The sequence below is a fragment of the Petaurus breviceps genome, unplaced genomic scaffold (genome assembly GCF_028583685.1).
Source record: "Petaurus breviceps papuanus isolate PSGF00001 unplaced genomic scaffold, PetGlider_PUasm1.0 90847, whole genome shotgun sequence".
Taxonomy (NCBI): Eukaryota; Metazoa; Chordata; class Mammalia; order Diprotodontia; family Petauridae; genus Petaurus; species Petaurus breviceps.
Window position 1 is genome coordinate 21,728,461 of NW_027187360.1, and position 25,176 is coordinate 21,753,636.

General features: G+C 38.7%; 1 protein-coding gene across 1 annotated transcript in view; it reads left to right on the forward strand.

Annotated features, from left to right (window-relative positions):
- The window catches only part of SLCO4A1 (solute carrier organic anion transporter family member 4A1), a 79,095-nt gene that overhangs the window by 36,517 nt on the left and 17,402 nt on the right, over positions 1-25,176 (forward strand). The window contains exons 2-5 of the mRNA XM_069072555.1: positions 471-1,432; positions 5,071-5,161; positions 12,859-12,980; positions 13,928-14,039. Coding sequence (XP_068928656.1) covers positions 613-1,432; positions 5,071-5,161; positions 12,859-12,980; positions 13,928-14,039 — 1,145 coding nt within the window. The 5' untranslated portion in view covers positions 471-612. The remainder of the gene's footprint in view (positions 1-470; positions 1,433-5,070; positions 5,162-12,858; positions 12,981-13,927; positions 14,040-25,176) is intronic.

Genomic DNA, 25,176 nt, shown 5'->3' on the forward strand with positions numbered 1-25,176 from the left:
ACCCATCCTGCTGAGGTTCAACATTTTCATTAGGGGAATTAGTTCCATGTTCTTAGTGGCAGCACATTTTGTGCCCCACAGAGTATTTGGTGTTTTCAAACTGACTGATAGTGAAAAATCAACAAGGTACTTTGCCTACTTTGTCCATTTTCTGTGATTCGGGACATACGAATTGTAAGCTGAAGTATCTCGTGTTCTGTTCCAATATCATCTAAATTTGAAAAATTTCTTTCCATTGTTTCCTTTCTCCATCTCTCCTCTTGTTTCTACCCAAAATGTACATAGAAACAACAGGAGTAATTCAACTTCAGGGCCAAGTGGGACTCAGCAGTTGGCCTAATGGTTTGGCCACCAATTGTAGCACTTTAGCAACCATGGCCATTAGTTGGAGATGGGGATGGGGAATGACTGAAATACAGATCCACACAAAGATAAGTTTGGAATCCACTAATTTAATATTCTTTTTACAGGATGAAGCACGTTCAGAAGTACACAGATCAGAGGCTTAAAGATTAACCATTCCTATTATTGTCACCTTTTTTTTACTTGAAACTCTGGAAATCAAATCATTTGCAGACTGTTGTGAGCACTGAAGCCTGGATCCCTTTGTTGATGGAAATGCCACAAAATCCAAGGGGAGAAAACACCTTCATTTCAACCCAGTCATTTGTCTTTTCCAGCGTACCCACTCCAGTTGAGAATGGATTTGACATTGACTCTCTGGGCACCAAAGAGCTATGTCACACACCTTTTAGCAATGGCACTGTACTTTCAAATGCTAACAGTCCTTTAGACTCCTGCATGCAGCCCCTCTGCAATGCCACATCTGGCAAATCTAGTCCCTGTAGTGAAGAAGTCAAATATGTGTCTTCAGAGGGAAAAAACATTGCCTGTGGCTGGGGTGCTTTCACCCCTGATTGTTTACAATTTTTTAATACACCCAAAGGAATACTCTTTTTCCTCTGCATGGCCTCCTTTCTGCAGGGAATGACAGTGAACGGTTTCATCAACACCGTCATCACCTCCATAGAACGTCGCTATGATCTCCACAGTTACCAGAGCGGGCTTATTGCCAGTTCATATGACATAGCAGCTTGTGTATGTCTGACCTTCGTCAGCTACTTTGGAGGCACTGGACATAAACCTAGGTGGCTTGGGTGGGGGGTATTGGTAATGGGACTTGGCTCCCTTGTCTTTGCTTTGCCTCAGTTTACCACTGGTCATTACGAAGCAAACTTCAAAGAAGAGTTTGGAACATGTGGCTCAAATCAAAATATATCCTGTACAGAAAGTACCTCAAGTCTCTCCAACTACAGGTTTGTCTTCATGCTTGGGCAATTCCTTCATGGGATTGGTGCAACACCGCTGTACACTCTGGGAGTGACCTATCTCGACGAAAATGTCAAGTCAAACTACTCTCCAGTCTATATTGGTAAGTGTAATTGCCTATCTATGAAAATCTTTCTTTTGGTTATTAAATACACATGGTATGTATTTAATGGTGCATGTTAGAATGGAAAATCAACTATCCCCAAATGGGATGCTATAAAAATGTGTATGCCTGTGTGTTCAACTAGCAAAATGTTGTGCTTTGCAGAGACAAGACCTGCTAACAAGTCATCATTTTGATTCAATTAAGGATCAAGTTCATTCTGATAGTAAGAGAATTGACCAATGAGAGGAAAAAAGGGATAGGCAAGAGATATATTGGGTTTAAAAATTTTTAAGGGGTGTGTATATGTGTGTCTGTGTCTGTGTGTGTGTTGAGGGGGATGGGTAAGAGTAGAATTCTAAAAAAAAGATTCATTATCTAAGTTTCCTATATAATAGAAAAAAATATAGTCATCTTGAAACAGGGTTGTGTCCTTTTTAAGGTTTTCATGTGGATAGGAAATCTACATTGTAAAGTGCAAAGGTTCTTAACCTTTTTGTATCTGGGATTCATGGCACAGCCTGGTTAAAACTTTAGACCCCTTCTCAGAATAATGTTTTTAAAAAATTAAAAGAAACACTCAATGTTGGTTAGAGGTGAATTAAGATAAAAGATGTAATTATTTTCTTGTTTAAATTCATGGATTCCCTGAAATCTCTACATGGACTCCTTGAAGGTCCATGGACCTTCAAGTCAAGAAGCCCTGAGGGGCAGCTGGGTGGCACAGTGAATAGAGTACCGGTCCTGGAATCTGGAGGACCTGAGTTCAAATGTGGCCTCAGACACTTAACACTTACTAGCCGTGTGACTTTGGGCAAGTCACTTAACCCCAATTGCCCTGCCTTCCCCCCAAGCAAAAAAAAAAAGAAGCCCTGAGTTTAAATCTTTTCTCTGCCACATACTAGCTGAGAGACCATGGGCAAGTCACTTTTTATGTTCTTGTTGCCCCAGGCAATTCCCTAACATCATATGTTCAAGATAAATTATTGAACCAAATTGGTATAGAAAGTTTTTACATAGGGACTTTCCCAGAACTTTTATTTCCAGACCTCTGATTTAATTGATGTAGGGAATTTCTAGTACGATACTCTCTCTACCCAAACAAGTCAGAAGTATATGTATTTGGACTGACTTGTGAGTTCATGGGTGTAAGGAACTCCCATCAAGGAAACTCCCTCTATCAATGCAGATTAGTTTTAGGAAGTTTTCTGGGGCACTGAGAAATTAAGTGATTTGCCTAAGGTCACACAACCGGTATGTAAATATCAAAGGAAGGACTTGAAGCCAGGTTGTCCTGATTCTGAGACTGGTGCTCTATCCATTGTTTCACTTGCCTCTTATCTATATATAAGATTGTATAGGTGTGTGTGTGTGTAACATACATAAGAGACAGCATGACATGCATATTCATATACATATGTGTACATATATATGACTGCTGGAGTGAGCTTGTACTGGTTCTTGAGAGGCAGTAATTAAATTTTCAATGTGTGCATTAATTTATGTCTCAGAAAGTGGCAAAATTCTTTTAATCAGGGTTTTGTTGTTTTTATTGTTTTGTTGATTGTCTAGACTTAAGAAAATGATGGAGAAAATGTTAATAATGCAAATTAAACTTTTAAAATGTGGCATACATACATATATATATGTATATATATATATATATTTTTTTTTTTTTACAGAGAGCTGGTTGTTCAACATTTACCAGCACGCTGTGTGTGTGTATGTGTGTGTGTGTAAATGAGAGATTTTTCTCTATCTCTATTCATAGGTGAGAATTGTAGAAACTATTTTTATAAGTAAAATGGCAAGGGGGCAAAGGTTTTTCTGAATTAGTGCATGAGGAAATGCATGAAGTGTGCCCATGAAATAAGTCATCTATTCAGTTCTCTCCCTTGCCCTTCTAGACCCCCATAAACATGTAATTTGAAGAAAGCACATCATGGTCACTAAAACTAAACATAGTACAAAGTCATTGCCATTAATGAAATAATGCAGAGCACATGTTCTAAGTAACTTTGTAATTTCACCTTTATATAGAAAGTAGAGCATGACACTATTAATGCTGAGAGAATTTTGAAACTTCTATTTCTTTCAAAGAGTAAACTGGAGATGTTATTATTGGGATTTTAAATTTTTCAAACAGCTGAATCCAGCTTCAGATGAATTGAGTCATTGATATGCCAGACACAGAAGAATTCCAGTCTAGCATTTGTGTCAGATTTCTAGTTACAATGCTCAGCTGAGTAATTTAGATAAATTTATTTCAGCGATGAGTCAATAGAGAATTCATAATCTCATTCAGAAAAAGTTGCAAGGTTAATTCATGCATGAAACCAGAGACAAGTGTTAATGCAGAACTTTGTGTCCCCCCCCCCCCAATCATTGACCAAAAGGACTTCAATCAGTCTCCTGTGATTTAATGACCCCACTTGATTGGTGGGTATGTCTATCTATCCATCATCTAGGAGTTAAAGCTTAAGGCTATTTCATCATTATTCCTCGTGAAACTATTCCCAGATCTATATAGGTGAGGGAAATGTTGAGATATATATGACCCAGCTTCGCATTCAGAGGACCATAGATTTAGAGCCATCTAATACAACTACCCTCATCTTTGAGTTGAAGAAACTGAAACTCAGAGAAATTATGTGACTTGCCCAGGGTCACACAGGGTAGAGCAAAGATTTGAACTTAGATTATCAATTCCAAATCCTGAACCACACTATGCAACTCTTTCCCCAAAAATGTTTACCAAGACAACATTTTCATGGAATGAATATTCCAGATGAAGTTCAAAATCTGTTTCTTTGTATTATAGCCTATAACCAAGAAAATATCTTTGTAAAATAAATCTACATATCATAAAGAGATTTCCTAAAGCCTCACAGACTATCTGGCCTAGGCTGTATCCAAATCAGAATCCCGTCTACTTTATACCCAACAAACTGTCATCCAGCTTTTGTTCAGAGACTTTCAGTGAAGGTATCTACTAACTCTAGAGACACCGTTTGTTATTCATAAAATGAAGGAAGGGAGAAAAGAAGGAAGGAAGGAAATATTTGTGCTAGGCACTTTACAAATATTACCTTATTTGATCCTCCCAACAACCCAGGGAGGGAGGTGTTATTATTATGCCCATTTAATAGATAAGGAAACTGAAGAAAGCAGAAGTTAGGTGACTTATCCACAGTCACATAGCTAGCAAGTATCTGAGGTCAGATCTGAACTCAGGTCTTCTTGACTAGGCCCAGTACACTATCCACTAGCTCCCTTAAGTGGATGATCTGAGATCCCTTCCTCATCTAAAAGTCTATGATCCTGATCAGCAGAGCCAAGACTTGAACCCAGGTCTCCTGCCTCCCTATTCAATGCTCTTTCTACTATATCATGTATGTTGGCTCCTTCCCCCATCCCCCCACTTCCCTCCCAAAGACTTGCTAGTCCCTAAGTAAGAAAGAGACTATACCTCAGGCTTGTCAAAACTGTGGTATTCAGAGCTTTAGTCTAGGGGGAACAGTTTCTGGGGTTATATTGTGGTAACAAAGCAGGGCTATCCAGGACAATCTGGGCAACCCATTTAAGGAAAGTATGCATTCCCTCAATCTAACTGATCTGTTTTGTTTGTTTGTTAACAGCCATTTTCTATACAGCTGCCATTCTTGGCCCTGCAGCGGGTTACCTGATTGGAGGAGCACTGCTGAACATTTACACTGAAATTGGCAGACCGTAAGTAGACATAAATCGGTTTGTTCTGTTCGGGCTCAAAGACACGTTTGATTCTTAATTATGTGGAGGAAACCTTTTGGGGGGATTACACCTGTTATTTCTTTGGTGTTAAGAACTCAGAGTGGGGAAACTCCCTCAGCCAACTTACTTTGGCTTCTTTGTAACTTAGTCTTAGAGATTGGTTGAGGACACTTGGGAGATTTAGGTGGCTTGCCCTGGGTTACACAGAAAGTATGTGCCAGAAGGAGGATTTGAACCCAGGTGTTTCTTGATCCTGAGGCCAGATATTTATCCATGATGCCATGACTGATTCTAATGGAAGAAAACATGATGATTTTTCCTATGCGGCACCAGGTTTATTTGCATATCCTTTGCTGAAGGTGGTTTCCAACCCTAATTATAGTTTGATAGGAGAGTATCTGCAGTGACTCTGATCAAACACCCCACAGGAGCCTTGGGATCCTAGGACTCAGAGGTCATCTTGCCCTGCACCTGCCTGAGTCCCAAGGCTGTTCTAGATCTAGGGATGAAGGGATACATTTTGCACATGAGATAGGCCCCTCCAGTCCTCTCCTCACAGACCCCTCACACAAAGGAAAAGAATTAAGATTTGAGTTTTAATCCCTGCCCTGCCCCAGTTAATATCCTTGTGACCTTGGGCAAAATTAATCATAGTAATTGTTAGTATTCATAATATTCTCCTAACAGCTATAACTACCCTTCCCTTTATATAAATGCTTAATATTATTTTTAATATTATTTATCCTTTTAATTTAAAATTAGCATATTGATGATATAATTAATATAAAATAGCAAGGATTTATATTGAACTTGAAAATTTGCAGGTGTGTGTGTGCATATATATACATATATTCTCTTTTTATCCTCACAACAACTTGTGTGGTAGGTCCTATTATGATATCTATTTTGCAAATGAAGAAACTGAGTCTGAGAAAAGTAAATTCACTTGCCCAGGGTCACACAGTTTTGAGTGTCTGAAGCAGGATTTGAACTCAGGTCTTACTGACTCCAAGTCTGGCATTCTATGCCCTGTGCCCCCTAGCTGACTTGATAAAATCAGGGTGTTGGTCCCATTCTAAGGTCCTTTCAGCTTTAGAGCTATGATTCTTTGTGTGAATAAGAAAGGGCTCACATCATACCATGTACACACTTGCTAGGGGAGTGTTGAGAGGGGACAGACTGTCAGGGTCATTTAACATGGTTTGGATTCTGAAAGCACCTAATGCAGTCAGATCAGTGGATCATATCAGTCATATCCTGCAGTGCTCCACAAAGCAGCTAGAAGTCTCTAGAGAAAGTCTCTGCAGATCTAAGAGACCCCAGAGACTATGTAGCCCAGCCTGTGGTGTCCTGGTAAATGTTTAATAATTGGCTCTCCAAAAATTGTGCCTGTAACACATTCAAAAGTTTAATCTCCATTATTACCATTTTCTCCATCACCTTAAGTGTAAACAATTAACAGAATAATACATCAAGCCCTGATTTGTAGCATTTGCCGATTTCTGAGGTGTAAATGCTCACCCTGAAAACTGAGCAATCAATCAGTCCCAAGAGCCAGCCTGAACTTATTTCAGCACACTTCCAAGTCAAATCTATACCTGAGCTAATACATCCCTTGTAACATAACTGGTATATGAACATCTAGTTGTTACGTGACCTCCAATGAGAAGGAGAACCCAATTCCTACCAAACTCATTCTCCTTTTGGACAGATCCAATGGTTAGGAAGATTCCTTATATTATGTCCCTTTGCAGCTTCTACTCAGTGCATCTATTTCTGTCCTGTGGGGCCACAGATCTATGCCTCCCATAATGTGACAACCCTTTTACGGTAATACTTGAGGAGGACTCTTTAATCTACTCTTCTTCAAGCCTAAGAATCTCCATTTCCTTCAGAACATCCTCATCTGATATGATCTCAATTTCATTATCCTGGTTGCCCTTCTTGGAATGATTTCTGATTTATCAATATTCTTCCTAAAAGTCGACAGCCAGAACTGAACACTGACCAGGATAGAATAGAGTGGGACTGTTGCTATTCAGTTGTTTCTGTCACATCTCACTCTTAGTGATCTATTTAGGGTTTTCTTGGCAAAGATTCAGAACTGGTTTGCCATTTCCTATCATCTCCCTAGTCCTAGTCTCTTTCCACTTCCAGTCCAAAACTGACCACATCTTTCTCCACAAGCCTCCCTCCTTCCAAACTTGACTATTTCTGTCAATGGCATCACCTAGTCTCCCAGATTCATAACCTAAGCATTAAACTTTGACTCCTCACTCTCTTTCATTCTATAGATCCAATCAGTTACCAAATTAATTGGTTCTAACTCCACAACCTTCTAATACCTTCTAACTCCACAATACTTCTAAATACTTTTAATCTAGCACATCTTACCCCTTCTCTCTACACATGTAGCCACCATCTTATTTCAAGTTCTTGTCTCTTCTTGCCTGGACTCTAGCAATGACCTCCTAATTAGTTTCCCTGCTTCTTCTTCCCCCATTTCAATCCAGCCTTAACACAGATGCCAAAACTAATTTGTCTTAAGCACAGCTCTAGCCATGTCAGTCTCCTATTCAATAAGCTCTATTGGCACCCTACTGGCCTTCAGATGAAGTATAAGCTTCATATTTTGGCTTTTAAAGCTCTTTCCAAACTTTCACACATTCTATCTCCTCTCTCTATGCCTTTGTATTGTCCTTACTCCCTGCATGGAATGCCCACCATCCTGACCTCTGCTTCATAGAATCTCTCACTTCCCATCTTCTGTAGGAAACCTTTCCTGATCCCCCCAACTGCTGATAATTTCTCTCTACCACCTACTTTCTAGTTTAAATACCTTCCATTTATTTTGTATTTATTCTGTCTACCTTATTGTTCTCTCAATATAATGTAAGCTTCCTGAGATCAGGGATGATTTCATTTTTTTTTTTTGGTCTTTTTGTCACTTCCTGTCCCAAGAGCTTGCTCAGTGCCTGGCATACAATCAGCACTTAATAAATCCTTAGTTGATTTTCATGCAGTCAAAGATGATGCAATGGAAGTGCTGAACCTGGAATCAAGTAGGCCCAGGTTCAAATCATGCCTTGCTTTCTAGTTGTGTGACCCTGGACAGATCAGTCGACTTTTGTCTGTCCCAGTTTTTTCATCAGCAAAATGGAGATGATTATAGCACCTATTTCTCAGAGTTGATGTGAGAAAAAATGGTATAGTATTTCTAAATGCTAGCTATTATTTTGACTAAAAAAATGACACTGTATACTTATATTGAGCTTACAGTATACTAATACTCCCGCACCTTTCTTTCCAGACAAACTACTGTTTAGTCATACTTTCTCAGAAATTATAAAGCTTTCATTTTTTCCAATTACATGTAAAGACAATCTTAACATTCAGTTTTTAAAAATATGAGTTCCAAATTTTTCTCCCTACCCCCCCCAAATGGTAAGCAATTTGATGTATATTATATGTGTGCAATCATGTAAAACGTATTTCTATATTCATTGTATTGTGAAAGAAGAAACAGAACAGAAGGAAAAAAGAGGAAAAAATGAAGAAAATGAAAATAGTCTGCATTCAGAGTTCATAGCTCTTTCTCTGGATGTGGATAGCATTTTCAATCATGAGTCCTTTGAAATTGTCTTGGATCATTGTATTACTGAGAAGAGCTGGGTCATTCATAGTTGATCATCACACAATTGTTCCTGTTACTGTTCACAATGTTCTGCTCATTTCACTCAGCATCAGTTCATATAAGTCTTTCCAGATTTTTCTGAAGTTTATCTGCTCATCATTTCCTATTACACAATAGTATTCCATTACATTCATATACCACAACTTGTTCAGCCATTTCCCCAATTGATGGTAAAGCTTTTCTTTTAATGCAAACAATGTACATGTTGTTTGCCAAGAAGTTCTAGTTCCATAAATTACATTCTATTTTTTTTTCAATAATAAAATAGGTAATGGCTAAGATTCACAGTTGCTTACCATTGCTCACAGTGAAGAAAAACTTACGGTAGGACATCACGAATGGGAGCCAGAGAGTTTAAATGCCCTCCCAATAGTGGTACTGGAACATAATCTAAGAGTTCTTTGGAAAGAGAGATTCTGCTGATAAAGCCATTTTTTAGTAGGTAATTGACTTTCCAATTTTTTACTTGAAATTCAAATTTCATTTTTTTTTACATTCTTCTCTTGTTGACTAGTTGGTTTGTTTTTATCTCTGTGGAGAGGTGTGTGGAGGGAAAGGGCAGAACTATGGAAATCCTAACCAGAAAAAAAAAAAAAAAAAGGAAACATGAGAGACAGCATGGCATTGTAATTGGGTATCAATTTTAGGATCAGGAAGACCTGGATCCAAATCCTGCCTTTGACACCTACTAGTTATGTGAGCATAAGCAAATCACTTAACATAGTTCCCTAAGCCACTCTTTTAAGACCATTGATTACAGGCAATTACATAACAGCATCATTTAATCATCAAGAATTAACTGATTTTCCACAGTAGGAGTCCTTAATACTATAAGACCCCAAAAGTGGGGGAGGGAGAAGGAAGCCTTTCTCATAATGATTGAAATTTTCCTTTGATTTTGTTGTTACTTGTTATTTGCAATTACCAAACTCCATTTCTTTCAAGTGAGCTACTAACATTTTCCCTCATTATATTTACTAATCTTCCTTTTCCGAGATGTCTAGTTGGATTTATTTTATATTTATGAGCCTCATTTCAGGCATTTCCACACCTTGAAATCTTTCCACAGATGGACTTCCTTGTCCTTGTTCTTTCTAAAGCTTTACAGCTGTTACAAATTCCAATATCTTGCTACATGTTGAAGAATAGGTATATCAAATGTTGCTATTATCATATGCACCAAAAATGTGTGGTGGATGCTTCACAAAACCCTTGCTGCAACTGGAACTTCGCCTTTATTTAATTTCTCCTTTACTCTTTTACTCCTTTAATTTCTCCTTTACTCTTTTCACATTCTTCTGGAAACAGTAAAATAGGAGGCATTACAGTGATGTTCCTGGTCTAGAAAACTTGTAGATGCCCTTAAAAGCTCTGCAAAAGCTAAACCCTCATCTTGCCCATGTAAACTAGATCTTTTCTTCCCCAAAAGTTTTCTTGTCTGCTCCATTGCTCCAAATTTCTTTTAGGGGATTCCAGAAGACTGGGTATGTGTGGGCAGCCTACAATATTTGAGGGAGTCATAGTAAGTGATTTCTAACATCTTTCCTAGCCCTAAAGATTTGACTCCCTAGGCCATAAGTCATTCTTCTCATTTTCCTCCTCTGTAACAGGCCAGAGATCTCCTGTTATCTTATCTTGTGACTCAGTTTCCTAGGGTTCTTACAAGACTCAGTTCTAGGGTTCTTACCAGTCAGAACCTAGAAATAGAGGCAATGTGGTAAAGTATATACAGTGTCAGATTCAGAGTCAGAAAGACCTGAGTTCAAATCTGTTTCAGATATTTACTAGCTGTGTGACCCTAGGCAAGTCACTTAACCTTTTTTGTCTCAGTTTACGCATCAGTAAAATGAGCTGAAGTAAATGAAAAACCACATCAGCATCTCTGGCAAGAAAACTCCAAATAGGGTCACAAAGAATCGGACATGACTGAAATGACTGAACAGCAACAACAAATCTGGGGCCAGTCATTTAACTTCTCTGGGCCGCAGTTTCTTCATCTGTAAAATAAAGGAGTTAGACAAGATGACCTCTAAAGTTCCTCCAACTCTAACTTTAATATGAATAGTTTCCACAGTGGAGCTGAATTGCCAATTAGACTAAAATTCCCCCAAATCATTTTCTTCTTATTTACATTTGCAGCTAGAAAAAAAAATTATCTTTGTATGTGTTGTTACACCTAAACTTGTAAAGATGCTTTTGCTGCAAGCTTCCATTTGGTTCTAGTTGAACCTCTCTGCTCCCACTTAGAAAATTTTATGAGGCCCCAGATATGCAATCTGTTCATCTCATTTGAACTGTTTTAGTTTTAATGGCTCGGGGATAGGATACACTACACTTGCTCGTCCATGGAACGCCTGCTGATCCTAGACCTCAAAATAGGAAGCCTGTATCTGTGGGGCCCGTTATGATTATTTTGGAGAGAGATCAGCTTACTGTGGTCTTTGCACTGATCCTTAGAACTAGGCACATTAGCTGGAAAGCATGGTGCCCAAATCCATCATTAGAATTGCTTCAAAGGCCACATGGTGTGGTGGAAAGAATGATGAAGTCCTTGGAGCACTGAGTTTGAAACCCAGCTCTTCATCCCTGAATAGCTGTGTGACTTTGGGCAAAGCCTGGGTTGCTCCCTGCCATGCCACTGCACATACCTCTCTCTTTTCCAGATCTCCATTATGTGGAGTCTTTTCCCCATTAGAATATAAGCTTCTTGCTGATCTGTAGTTGATTATTTAATCTTATCCTATGACAGGTTCTGTTTTCTTTATGTTGTTCATCTGTTTTCTTAATATGCCTCTTTGCACCTAAATTTCCACCCAGACAAAATCTTACAAATATACTCAAATCACCACCCTCCCAGATCGTTATTGGTTTATGTTGTTTTTTTTTTATCTTTCCCCCTGATTAGCTGAATCATGTAATTTTAACTCCTCTGAATGATCTCGAAAAGCATTGATATTTCATTGATATTGATATTTCATTGGTGCAAAGTGAAGTAGAGAGAGGCAGAAGAGGAGGAGGAGGAGGGGGAAGAGTGCATTTTTGTGTCCTCTAAAATAGGGAGGAGTCACAAGGGCTATGGGCCTGGACAGCACAATTGCACAGTATATGTGGGTGTGGGTGTGGGCGAGTGTTTGAGGGTAGCATTTCTACTCTTGGACTTTCCCATGACTTTCCAGCTTTGCTATAGCATATGTAATTCTTGATACTGTCATAAAAAAAGTTATCCGGAAATGGTTTTATTTTGTGAAGTGAACCTGCTTTGTAATTTATGAGAGTATAAATGGAAGGACAAAACATTAAATGTATCAAGAGTTAAAGAAAATACCAAAGAATAAAAGCTTCTTGAGGGCAGGGACCATCTTGCTTGCCTGTATTGGTATTCCCACCACTTAGCACCATGCTGAAACATAGTAAGCACTTAATTGATGCTTTCTCCTTCTGTCTACCTGCCTATCTATCTACTTACCTACCTATCTACCTATCTATATTGTTCCCATCAATATTCCCTCATGTATAAAATGGGGATGATGATCCTTATACAACCTACCTCACAGGGTTGTGAAAAGGGCTTTATGAACTGTACTATAACAGAAGCAGTGGGCTTCCCCAGAAAGAGTAGTGAATTTGGAGTCAGTGGACCTGGCTTCATATCCCACTTCAATCACTTTCTACCAAAATGTGACCTTAGAGAAGTAATTTAACCTCTCTGGACATCAGTGTCTTTATTAGTAAAACGACAGGGTTATACTATATGACTTCTAGGGCACCTTCCCAGTGTTAGCCTAAGATTCACAGGCATCATGGGAATGGGAGCAGCTTTCATTTTTTAAATCAGAATAAAGAATATATTTATCAATACTCCATACCTTCTTAGCTTAATCAGATCCCATTAGAAAAGTCTGTGAAGAAGGGTCACATTTATGGATTTATGATAAACAATGATTTGAGACATCACTTTCTTTTCTTTTCCCCCCTTTCTCAGGACTGAACTAACTACAGAAAACCCTTTGTGGGTTGGGGCCTGGTGGATCGGGTTCCTGGGGGCTGGAGCATCTGCCTTCCTCATTTCCATCCCCATCCTTGGCTACCCTCGTCAGTTGCCAGGTAGGCACTTTCTTTTCCCAGTCTTTATGCTGTCATAAGGCATCTTGGGGCAGGAAGGAGAATCCAGTGCAGAAAAAGGCAGCGCACACCTTCCATCTTACCTTCCCCTTTGCCACTAAACAATTGGTCTCTGAAAGTCTTTCAAGCCTTATTTCTAACATGATTGTTCTGGATTAGTCAAGTGTGTGAAGGAAGCTGAGCTGAACCACCAGAGCTGAATACTTCAGACAAACAGTTACTAGTTGTGCGGGGTGGGGGAACTTGAACCTTTGTTGCTTGTAGCTAGCCTCTGTTTTACATGTTAGCAAACCTGACCTTTCTGCTTTCCATATACTGATTTATGAGTACATACAAATAAGAAATGGGATACAGTTGTGGCTATGGAATTAGTGTCTGGTTAAATAATTTTGCTTTCCTCCATGCCCTCATCTCTAAGCTGCCCGTCTCCTATTCTCATTCATCAGACAGGCTCCCTCGTGGTTGTTGGATATTCATGGGAATAATTTTTCCTCCCCCACACACCCTTCTCCAAAAAATTCCACATTTTCTGGCATTTTTGCCCCTAAAATAAATTGCCCAAAGCTCTTCTGTCTCTGCAGAGTCTGAGAAGGCCCTCAAAGAAGATGAACTGAGGGAAAGTTAGAAATTGCAAAAAATCCTATCCAAGCTTGATTTCCATGGTCCTGTCTTCCTTGTCTCACAATGAAATGTGTGGAAAATCCAATCAACAAATATTGTTGTGCTTGTGTTTCAAGTTACCCAATCCTAGCCATCCTATGACCACAGGCCTGATGCTCCCAGTAAGAGAGATTGGGGGTGTTCAGGTGGGATTTTTAAATCAAGGTGTTAGAAATGCAGCTTGCCTGACTGAGCCTCAATAAACTGACTTCAGGATACTTTCCCATTCCTGCTATTTGCCTTTAAATTTTCCTTTCATCTTCTTCCAGGATCTCAGCGATATGTGGTAATGAGGGTGTCTGAAACTCATCAGTTAAAGGATGGGAGCCATAAGACGGCATCTGATCCAGACTTTGGGAAAACAGTCAAAGATCTGCCTCTGTAAGGACCTGTCTCATCAGCTGCTTTCTAAAAACACCGCTGCTGGTGACACTGTTATTTGTAACAAACTTCTCTTAAACTGTGCCTTTCCTGTGCTTACTCCTCTCACCCCTAAGGGACTAAAATTTTCATTCTGTTTCCCAAAATTCCTTTCCTGCAAAAGGGCTTATTTTTACATCATAGAGATATAGTAAAGACAGGTTAAATGTTTTTTTAAGTTATGTAATGAACAAATGATCGATTTTTAAACCCTTCTTAAAGCCCAGATGTCACAGATGTGTCTTTTTCTACTGATTCTCAGGCTTGGAAGTGGAAGAACAACACACCCAGATCTTTAGGACTAGACTCCCCTTTTCTGAATCACTGCCTTAACAAATGGGTTTTGCCCTTAAAAAAGGTCTGTGGTCCTCCCTGGGCAGCTTATCTTTGTTGCAATTGGTCTGGGCACCAGCTGCTAGTTACATGCATCTTGCCCTGCTCAGCAGCCTTAATGTTATCACTGTTAATAGTCTCCCCATGTGCTTGGCATCTGGCAGCCCCCGCCCTACCTCACAGTGGTCCTTTATCTTCACAAATCAGATCTCACTCACATAAATGGAATCATGGGAAATTAGTTACCAAATTAGCTTCCTCTAAATCGGAAGCAAGGAATGCCAGCAGGACTTGCCAGCACCAGGATGATGCAAATTGACCCTCAAAGAAAATTTCTGAGGCTTATGAGTTTCAAGTGATTCCAGCAAACTGAATTCTGTGCTGGCTATGTCCCATGCACAGCAGGGTGGTGTCAGGCTCATACCATTATCTCATGGGGCATTTAAGGGATTTTAGCAAGAAATCATTGTCTACCTCCCATTTCTTTCTCATCTGCCTCCCTATCTGTTGGACATTAAGTGCATTTCTTGTTTTGTTTTTTTGTTTCCAAATATTCATTTCTTTGTTTCATGTCATAGTGATTTCATCTCCCCCCCACCCTCAACTTTTGGTTTGATTTGACTCCCGTGCCGGTTTCCTTCAGAGTTACTTAATGTATTGTCTCTGGTCACTCACACAATGACAGTTTAGTTCAGAATAGGTTTTCCAGGGGACCACAGCTGGTGCTCTGATCTCCTTTTAGACACTTTGGAGAAAGAATTCAGTTTCAAAGAATCCAGCAATTCTGAGAAGCATTTTTTTTTCTGAATCCATTAGTAAATCTAATTGGCCACATTAGGGCTAGGTAAGGCACTGTTCACTGTGGTAATTGATTACAACCACTGCAGGGGGCTAAAGGATGTTGTTAGGGCTACTTCCCTGTTTTCACTATTAGACAGTGAGGAGAAAGATAAGTGACAGGTACAGAGTGATGTATTTCTGCAAAGGCACTCATTGTCTTCCTATGCCCTTTCTTCTCGGTTCTGCTTGTGACTGAGACAAGAGGCAGAAAAGACAGAAGAAAAAAAATGAGCCATACAAGAGCTTTAGATCATCAAATTCTTGTTAGGACTGAATTTTTTTTTTAATTTTTTTTGCAAATTTCATGTTTGTGTTTTTACCATTGCAAATAATTTCAGAATATCAAGAACACTATTTGTCATTCTAAAGAGTAGTCATATTAGTGGCATTGTTCTATTAAGCACCGTAAAATAAAACTTTGACTTGGCCTCTGCCTCAAGATGAGATTTAACAGGACTCATAGAAGGTCCTACATTTGAATTTAAAAATTATAACCTACAAATGTATAGGGCATAGGACATATAAGATAGGCAGGTGATACAGGGGATAGAGCACTGGGCTTGGAATCAGGGATACTCATCTTCATGAGATTAACTCTGACTTCAGACGCTTACTACCTGTGTGACTCTGGGAAAGTTACTTCACCCTGTTTGCTTCAGTTTCCTCATTTGTAAAATGAGCTGGAGAAGAAAATAACAAATCACTCCAGCCTCTTTGCCTAGAAAACCCAGATGAGGTCATGAAGAGTCAGACGTGCTTGAAAAACTGACCAACAAAACATAAGTATAAGAGAGAAAGGCAAGCTTGACTAAACAACCACTGGGGAAGCGGGGGCGCAGGGGTGGGGGTCAACAGAGGCATGGCACGGGATCTAGAAGTTTTAGTGACCTGCAGGCTAAATATGAACCAAAAATGAGATGTAGTAGCCAAAAAGCTAAAGCTGTCATAGATTGAATTAATAGATATAAAATTTCCAGAATGACTTAAGGGACTGCCTCTTTTGTATACGTGGCCCTCTCTGATCAGACAGCAGCAGAAGAGCCTTGGAAGGATGTTGACAAGCTCAAGAGCATCCAAAAGGAGGAGGGGGGCGATGATGAACAGCCAAGAGATGAACAGCCAAGATGATAAGAAAATCCTGCCCTATAAAGATCAACAGAAGGAACGGGGGGTTGTTTAGGTGTCCAGAAGCTGAATGCTGAGACTGGTTGACTCCTTGTGGAGTATTTGATAGAGAGAATTTCTGTCCTGTTATGGAGTGGGTGAACTAGAAATCCACTAAGGTCCCTGTTAACTATGGGACAAACTCTTGTTAAAGATCAGTTGCCCTGATAAATCTTAAGGTCAGCTTGTCCTCTATCTGGGACAGGAAAAAACAGTTTCTTGTTATCACCAGAAACCCAAATGTTAAAGCCAGGTTTGAGTTGTCTGATATTGTTATTCAACCCCATCATTTTAGAGAGAAAGAAACTGAGACCCGACTAGAGAAAATGTTCTGTTCAAATCACAATCTTCTGGTTCTAAGCCCATCACTATTTCTACTATAATTGAGGGTAAAATACGAAACTAATTCTCAGCATATTTAGACATTTGGAAAATAATAGGGATGAAAGTAAAGAGAAGGAGCTGGCCTCAGAGCCAGGAAGATTTGGGTTCAAGACACACCTTGGATACAGACTGGCTGTGTGATCCTGGGCAAATGACTTATGTTCTCAGTGCCTCAGACAACTGTCCAAGACTCTAAGTGACAGAAGACACATTGATCTATTTTAGTAAAGGCTTGTTGTTGTATGTCTCCAGGTAACTCCCTGTATTAATAAAATGATTTATCAATTTTCCTTCCACATACACCCCTCCAAAAAAAGCACAGAATTTAATCAGGTCTTCCTATTTAGTTGGTTTGGGGCCAAATTATTTGCTTCATTAAAGGTTAAATGTGTGAGGATTTCACTGAACCAGCTGCTGTCAATAAAATTAATTCCAGAAGAAAAATGCCATTTTTCAGGATCATAACTCATCCTCTAGGGAAATTAAATATGATAATTATAGTTGAGAAAATGCAGATAATAATGAAAGCCAAGGAAACTTTCAATGCCACTTCAAACATTCTCTTTATCTCTTGTTATTTGTTTGTGAATCCTCCCTAAGATGTCCTATTATATCCTTCCATGAGTGTTTAGGTAAAGCCATATGGAAAGAAAAGCAGTTTTCCAAACCCATTGCCTGAGCTCCTGTAGCCCAACTGTGCCCATTTTATTTGAAGAGCTTTCTGTTACCAGATGACCAGGGCCTTGGGAACTATTAGCTGAGCCTTGTTATTAGGTTGGAATAGGAAATAGAAGGTACTGTTTTTACCAAGCATATACAGAACCATAGCTAATACTGGTACTAATGCCTGGGTAGAACTCCATAAAACATGCCTAGCACAAGCATTTCAAATATACCCTTCAATCACCATTTTAAAAACTTCTTCAGTTGGGGAGCGTAAGTGGGAAGGGACTTTAGACCTTGCAACATGAAGGGGAAACTTATACGCTACCTCACTGGGGGAGGGCGGAGAAGGAAGAGACAGAGATCTTGGCATACCAAAAGGATACTGGGAGAGGAAGAGGGTCAGGGGAAGTATGCATGCATGCCATCTGGTATCTTTCTTTTCTAACTTTTACTACTAACTAGGTGCTCTGTTGTTTTCCCATGTTGAAGGGGCACTGAAATGCTATCCACACCCTTTACATTTTTATGCCCTTGCGCAAAGCTCTGATCACCCTTCCTCAATAATGACTCCAGATGAAGATTAGTTACTGATCCTCTTTTCCCTCAAAGTCTTGCCCTGATGCTTTCTTGTGGTGCTGAGGTAAACCTTGAAAGTTGTGTTATTAGAACACAAGTCTGGCTACTATAGGTCCTACCAAGTTGGAAGGGCTTTGAAATCAAACCCAGTGAATGATTGAAATGATTTTTTTTTTGCCACACCAACTTTCAAAGACTGTCTTTCTACTAAGATTATACAGGAGTTGTAATCTACACCAGAGGAGGGAATATGCACACTCACAAAATTATAGATCATTAAAGTCATTTCCTGATAATGAAGGAGGATACATCCCCACCTCCTACCCCCATTGAAGGAGTGATCAAGTGGTTAACTAGAATGGAAATATCCTAGATTTCAAAAATAAACTTCTGGGAAACTAGGTTAGCTCATTTTAATGTGTATAGGGAGCAGCAAAAAGATCTCAAATTGTTTCCATCAATTAAAGCATTCGCCTAGAATAGAGGGCACCTCAATTCTAGTTTTAGTCTTGCTATAGAAAAGCCATGTGACCTTGGACAAGTTTTTTCGCCTTCTCTTGGCCTTAGTTTGTTCCTCTATAAAAGAAGGAAAGGGTACAAATAGACCAGCTCAAAACTTCCTCCTTCCTCTAAAAGTCTGTGATGCTCGCTACCTTGAAGATGCTATTCCACGAATACCACCTCTAGAGGGCTAAGTTCTTATGACTTATTTCAGTGGTAAATAACGAGTAAGTTTTACAAATAATGTTCAGAAGGATAGTTGAATGGGATTGTTTGTTGTGGTGGTGCTTTTTTTTGGGGGGGGGATAATGATAGATTATTTCAGAGATAAGGTACTCATCTGGTAGCTAAAGAGATTTTTGCAAACCAGTATCAGGTCAATACATTTCAAATGACTCATTCAAGACATAAATTGAAAAAGCAGCATTGTACAATGGACAAAACCCTAGATTTAGAAATAAGAGACCCAGGTTGAAATTTCAGCTCTAACACTAGATTTCTAACCCTTTTCAATTCAGCTCATCTTTCTAGTCTGTTTTTGTGTGTGTGTGTGTATCCTTGACATATGTCACCTTATCTATCTGGGCTTCAATTTCCTTATCAATAAAATGGACTATATGTATATACACATACATGAATATATATATATAATTCTTTTTATTGTTACATATTCATTATATATTTATCTTTATCCATATTTTATATGGATATATATAATGGGTATATATAATAATAACCAGTAAAAAGGATTTTATATATATATGTATATATATATATATATAAAACACATACATATAATCACATTTGAGCCTCACAAGCACTCTAGGAAGTATTTTCTTTTACAGATGAGTAAACTGAGGCATAGAGAGGCTTGGTGATTTTCCCAGGATCACATGGGGTAAATGAGGGGAATTTGAACTAAGGTTTTCCAGACTCAAAACCCAGCACTCTATGTACGTGTCACCTAGATACCCCACACTCCTTGTTTATTGTGAGTGAAGTGCTTTATGAATTATATATTAGCACTTTGGTATCCAGAATTTTGTCAGTATGGGTATATAGCATAACATTCCCATGCCTTCTTCTGAATCCATGTTTATCCATAACCCTCCTCTGAGGGTGGAGGTGCTAATTCTGGTAAATACATGAAGTTGATCTATTGTGTAGCCATTCATACTGACCATGTATACTTAAACTCTCATTGGTGTTATGAAAGTCAACAGTATGTACTGCCTATTCTGGCCTGATTCATAAAACACTTTCTCCTCTAAATTCAGATCCTGGATTCATTTATTTCATTGTCATTTGAAAGACCATGATTTGTATGGCTTTAGAAAATTGTAATTTCACAAAGCACTCAGAATTCTTCTTTCTCATGAAAAATTGCTTTTTTCATCTGAGGGCATGAGAATGAATATATTATTCTGTGACCCAGGACTTGGGAATTTTTTTTCCAGTGCCAAATGAGTAATTACTTTATTCATATATTCCTAAGTGAAACTACAAATACAAGCAGAGAGCTCTGGTATGCACATAATTATTCCATTCCCTTGGAATGTGAATTCGTTAGACCTAGAAATATTAGTTCACAGGAACTCCTGGATATAAAGCCCAGGGTCATGCAAAGGAATTAAAGCCTCCAGTTTGGGTGTGCTATAATGCAAAGAATTATTTGGCTTGGAATCCAAAGCCTGAATTGTATACCTGGATCTGCCACTTAATAGCTGAGTGATCTTGGGCAAGACACTTTTCATCTCTAGGCTTTCTCTAAAATGAAAAGATTGGATAAGATGATTTCTAAGGGAAAGAAGATAACAATAGGGGAGGAGAAAAAAAGCATTAAGCATCTACTATGATCCAGGTACTGTGCTTTAATCCTCACCAACAAGCCTGTGGAATAGGTATTATTATTATTAATCCCATTTTACAATTGAGGAAACCGAGGCAGACAGAGGCTAAGTGACTTGCCTAGGTCACACAGCTGGTAAGTGTCTGAGATCTTCTTGATGCCTGACACAGGGCCCAGTACTCTATCTGCAGCCATAACACTCTGCCCTCTTTGTCATCCAAGAATTCCTTTCTAAGAGATGTGGCCTTCCATTATTCTATCAGGGATACTTGACTAATGCTTGCAGTGAGTTCTTGAAACTCCCAGTTTGGCACTAGAATTCTTCATGCTGTTCTGTCACTGCTTCCCGCAGTAGCCATCTCCGGGGTCATTTCATTGCTCTGGAGGAACCTCACATATGCATAGCCTTCCCCTCCAGGGAACAGTCTGACACTATGCTTCTCTGCTTGATCTCTCAGTTTTGGTTCTCTCTTTCCCTCTCTTCCCTCCCCCTCTCATTCCTCTCTTTCTCTTCCCTCTCCCTTTCTTCTCTCTTTCCTTTCCCTTTTCTCTTTCTCCTTCCTCTATCTTTTCTCTCCCTCTTTCCCTTCTTTCTCCCTCTCCTCTCTCTCTCTCCTCCCTCTCTCTCTTCCCTTTCTTTCTATTTCCTCTCCTCTCTCTCCCTCTCTTCCTTCTTCTTCCCCCTCTTCTCCCTCTCTTCCTTCTCCTTCTCTTCTCTCTCTCCATTTCTTCCTTCTCCCTCTCTTCTCTCTCCCTTTCTCTCTCCCTTTGCTTCTCCTTATTCTCTCTCCTCTCTTTCCTCTCTTCCTTCCTCTCCCTTTTCTTTCTCCCTCCTCTCACTTCCCCCTTCCCTACACACACACTTTTCAAGGTCAAGCCTAAGAATGTGGCTCAGGTTTATTTCTAGCCATGACTCAATCATTCTCAAATATGGTGTCAGTAGGAATGCTTATATTTTATGTATGAAAACATCTTCGGTGATAGAATAAAAGCCTTACCAGTGGTTAGTAAGAAGATCAACAATAATTTCTGAGAGCATATATCTCCTGCAAATCTCATCCCTGTCTTCTATGGCAACACTTCAGATATTTGAAAATAGTGATTATGTTCATTCCCCTACCAAGTCTCCTCCTCTTTAGGCTAAACCACCTCCAGTTTTGTCCACTAATCTTCAACTAAGTACAACAAATGTTTCCCAAGCACCTAGTGTGTAAGACAAAATAAAACTAGTTCTTGCCCTCAAGGAGCTTGCATTCTATTGGGTTATACAATATATTAAAAAAAAAAATACAAAATGTTTTTAAGTTTAAAAGTATTTTATTTTTTCCCCAGTTACTTGTCAAGAAAATTTTTAGCACTCATTTTTACAAGATTTTGAGTTCCAAATTTTTGTCCCTCCCCTCCCCTCTTCTGAAAATGATACGTAGTTTGACATATATTATACATGTTATCATGTAAAAATTATTTCCAGATTAGTCATTATGAAAGAAGCAGAACCAAAGGGGAAAAAAATGTGAGAAGGAAAACAGTGAAAAAATGCATTTCAATCTACATTCAGAGTCCATTGGTTCTTTATCTGGGCATAGATAGCATTTTCCTTCATGAGTCCTTTGTACTTCTCTTGGATCATTGTATTGCTGAGAAGAGGTGGGTCATTCATAGTTTATCATCACATAATGTTGTTGGTACTGTGTACAATGTATTCCTGGTTCTGCTCACTTCCTTCAGCATCCGTTCATGTAAGTCCAGGTTTTTTCTGAAACCCACCTGTTCATCCTTTCTTATATCACAATAGTATTCCATTATATTCATATACCACATCTTGTTCAGCCATTCCCCAACTGATGGGCATCCCTTGAATTTCCAATATTTTATGAAAATGGCTGCTATAAATATTTTTTCACATGTAGATCCTTCTCCCTTTTTTATGATCTCTTTGGGATAGAGACCTAGTAGTGATATCAGTAATGCTACATCAAATGGTTGGATCACTCCACCAACACTGCATCAGTGTCCCAGTTTTCCCACATTCTCTCCAACATTTATCACTTTCCTTTTTTCCATATTAGACAATCTGATAGGTGTGAGGTGGTATCTCAGAGTCATTTTGTCATTTGTCTAATCAAAAGTGATTTAGAACACTTCTTAATATGCTTATATATAATATATATATATTATATATGTAATTATATTATATATATTATATAATATAGCTTTGATTCTTCATCTGAAAACTGTCTATTCATATCCTTTGACCATTCTCAATTGGGGAATGGCTTATATTCTTATAAGTCTGACTCAGTGCTCTATATATTTGAGAAATGAGGCCTTTATCAGAGACATTTACTATAAAGATTGTTTCCCAGCTTTCTACTTTCCTTCTAATCTTGGTTGCATTGGTTTTGTTTGTGTAAAAGCTTTTTAATTTAGTATAATGAAAATGATCATTTTGTAATGCTCTCTATCTCTTGTTTGGTCATGAATTCTTCCCCTCCCCATAGATCTGACAGGTAGACTATTCTTTGCTCTTCTAGTTTATTTATGATGTTACCCTTTATATCTAAATCATACACCCGTTTTGACCTTATCTTGGTATATGGTGTGATATTAGGCTATACTCAGTTTGTATTCTATTGTTTTCCAATTATCCCAGCAGTTTTGCTCAAATAGTGGGTTCTTATTCCAAAAGCTGTGGTCTTTTTGTTCATCAAAAACTAGGTTACTATGGGCATTGACTACTGTGTCTTGTGTACCTAATGTATTCCACTGATCCACCACTCTATTTCTTAGCCAGTATCAAATAGTTTTGATGATTACTGCTTATAGTTTGAGTTCTGGTATTGCTAGGCCTCCTTGCTTTGTATTTTTTTCATTAGTTCTTCCAGATAAATTTTGTTATTTTTTCTAGCTCTATAAAATAATTTTGGTAGTTTGATTATTAGTATGGCACTGAGTAAGTTAGTTTAGGCAGAATTGTCATTTTTGTTATAAAAATGGCCTAAGATTATTTTAGAATACAGAGAGCATCAACAACTCCAGAAATTAAGAAATATTTCCTGTAAGAGGTGGCACCTTAACTAAGGCTGAACTCTAAGAGGAAGGGAGGCAGGACTACCTGCCTTCTGGACAGCCTGAAGGGAACCAGGCAATGTGGACTTCAAGGAACAAGGCCAGTTTGGCTGAATCTTCAGATGATGCAGTCTATAGTAGGTCAACAAACTTTTTTTAAAATGTGGTACCTGAACTAAACACAGTATTTCAGGAATGGTGTAGCCAGGGTATAGCACAATGGGACTCTCATTTCCTGTGTTCTGTACCTCAATTCTCTCTCATTGTAGCCCAAGATTGCATTAACTTTTTTGGCTGCTATGTCATACTTTTGATTTATTGAATTTGCAATTCCCTGGAACCACCAAATCTGTTTTCATACCAACTGTTATCTAGCCCTACCTCACCCTTCTTGTGCTAGTGAAGTTGGTGTTTTTGACCAAAGGAGAAGACTTTTTTTATGTTTCTCTCCTTATGTTTCTACATCTTCAATTAATCTCATCAAGATAGTCTGGTCCATCTTTTTGTGTCCTGTTTGCTGCTCAACATGTTAGCTTGCCATACTAACTACATTTCATTTGCAAATTTGACATGCTTTCCATGACTTTGTCTTACTAAAGTACTGATACAATGTTAACCAGATTCATTGGGCACTGCTCTGTCAACATTAACATACTAATTTCTACTCTTTGGCTACAGTCATTGAAATAGTTCTAAAGCCACTTAACTGTGCTCTTATCTAGCCTGTGTCTGTCAAATACCATGAAAAAAAAATTCAAACTCTTTGCTGCAATCTAGGAAAATTTGTGCCTTTAGCATTAACTCCCTGATTGACCAGTATAGTTAAAGTGGCAAAAAGGAAATGATCTGGCATGACTTGTCCTTATAAAACCTTGCTGGCTCTTCATGAACAATTTCCCCTTTCTAGATGTTCACAAATCATCCCATTAACATGTTCTAGAATTTTTGCTGATCACAGTCAAGCTCATTGACCTATAGTTGGCAGACTCTATTCTCTTCCATTCTTAGAAAATAAGGACATTTGCTATCTCCAAGGCCTGAGACACTTCTCCCAACCTCCACAATCTTTGAAAAATCTCCACTGATCCTTTTGGTGACTGAGAGTGTCATTCCTTCATCTGGGCCTAGTGACTTAAGTTCATTTTAGAACATTGTTATTTTTAGCTTCTCATCTATATAATCATGCAGCTGTACTGTTTTATCTAGAAAGCCTCTTCTAGTGCTAATATTCTATGATTTTAAGCAATTAAAGAATTTCTGGGTGATTTCCACCTACTTTTTTAGTCAAGTTTGGGGGTGGCAATACAGTATTATATAGCAGTTTTCCTATGTAGCTTCCTAATAAGGGCATTTTTGCTTTTGCTTACTTTTGGGGTCTAAGCTTTAGTTATTTGGTGGGGTTGCTCCTAATCAGTTCTCTAATTGCTTTCTCTGAACTTACTTTCTGTGATGGCGTTTTAATTTGCCTCTACCCCCTCCCCACCCAAGCTTCTCATTACAGTTTCTTTCTCTTCCTCAATCAATATGACTCAATCTCTGAAACCACCTATATCGTTGAATGATGTCATTATAAACATGGCATTGTGCATACAGAAAATAGCACCTGATACAGAAGAGAAGTTATAGAGCCTTAGCTAGAATGAGCTTCTTTGATTTTGCTGTAACTTTATCTGTGCAGGGAACCCCCTAGTGAGGAATTTCACTATAGCAACTGTT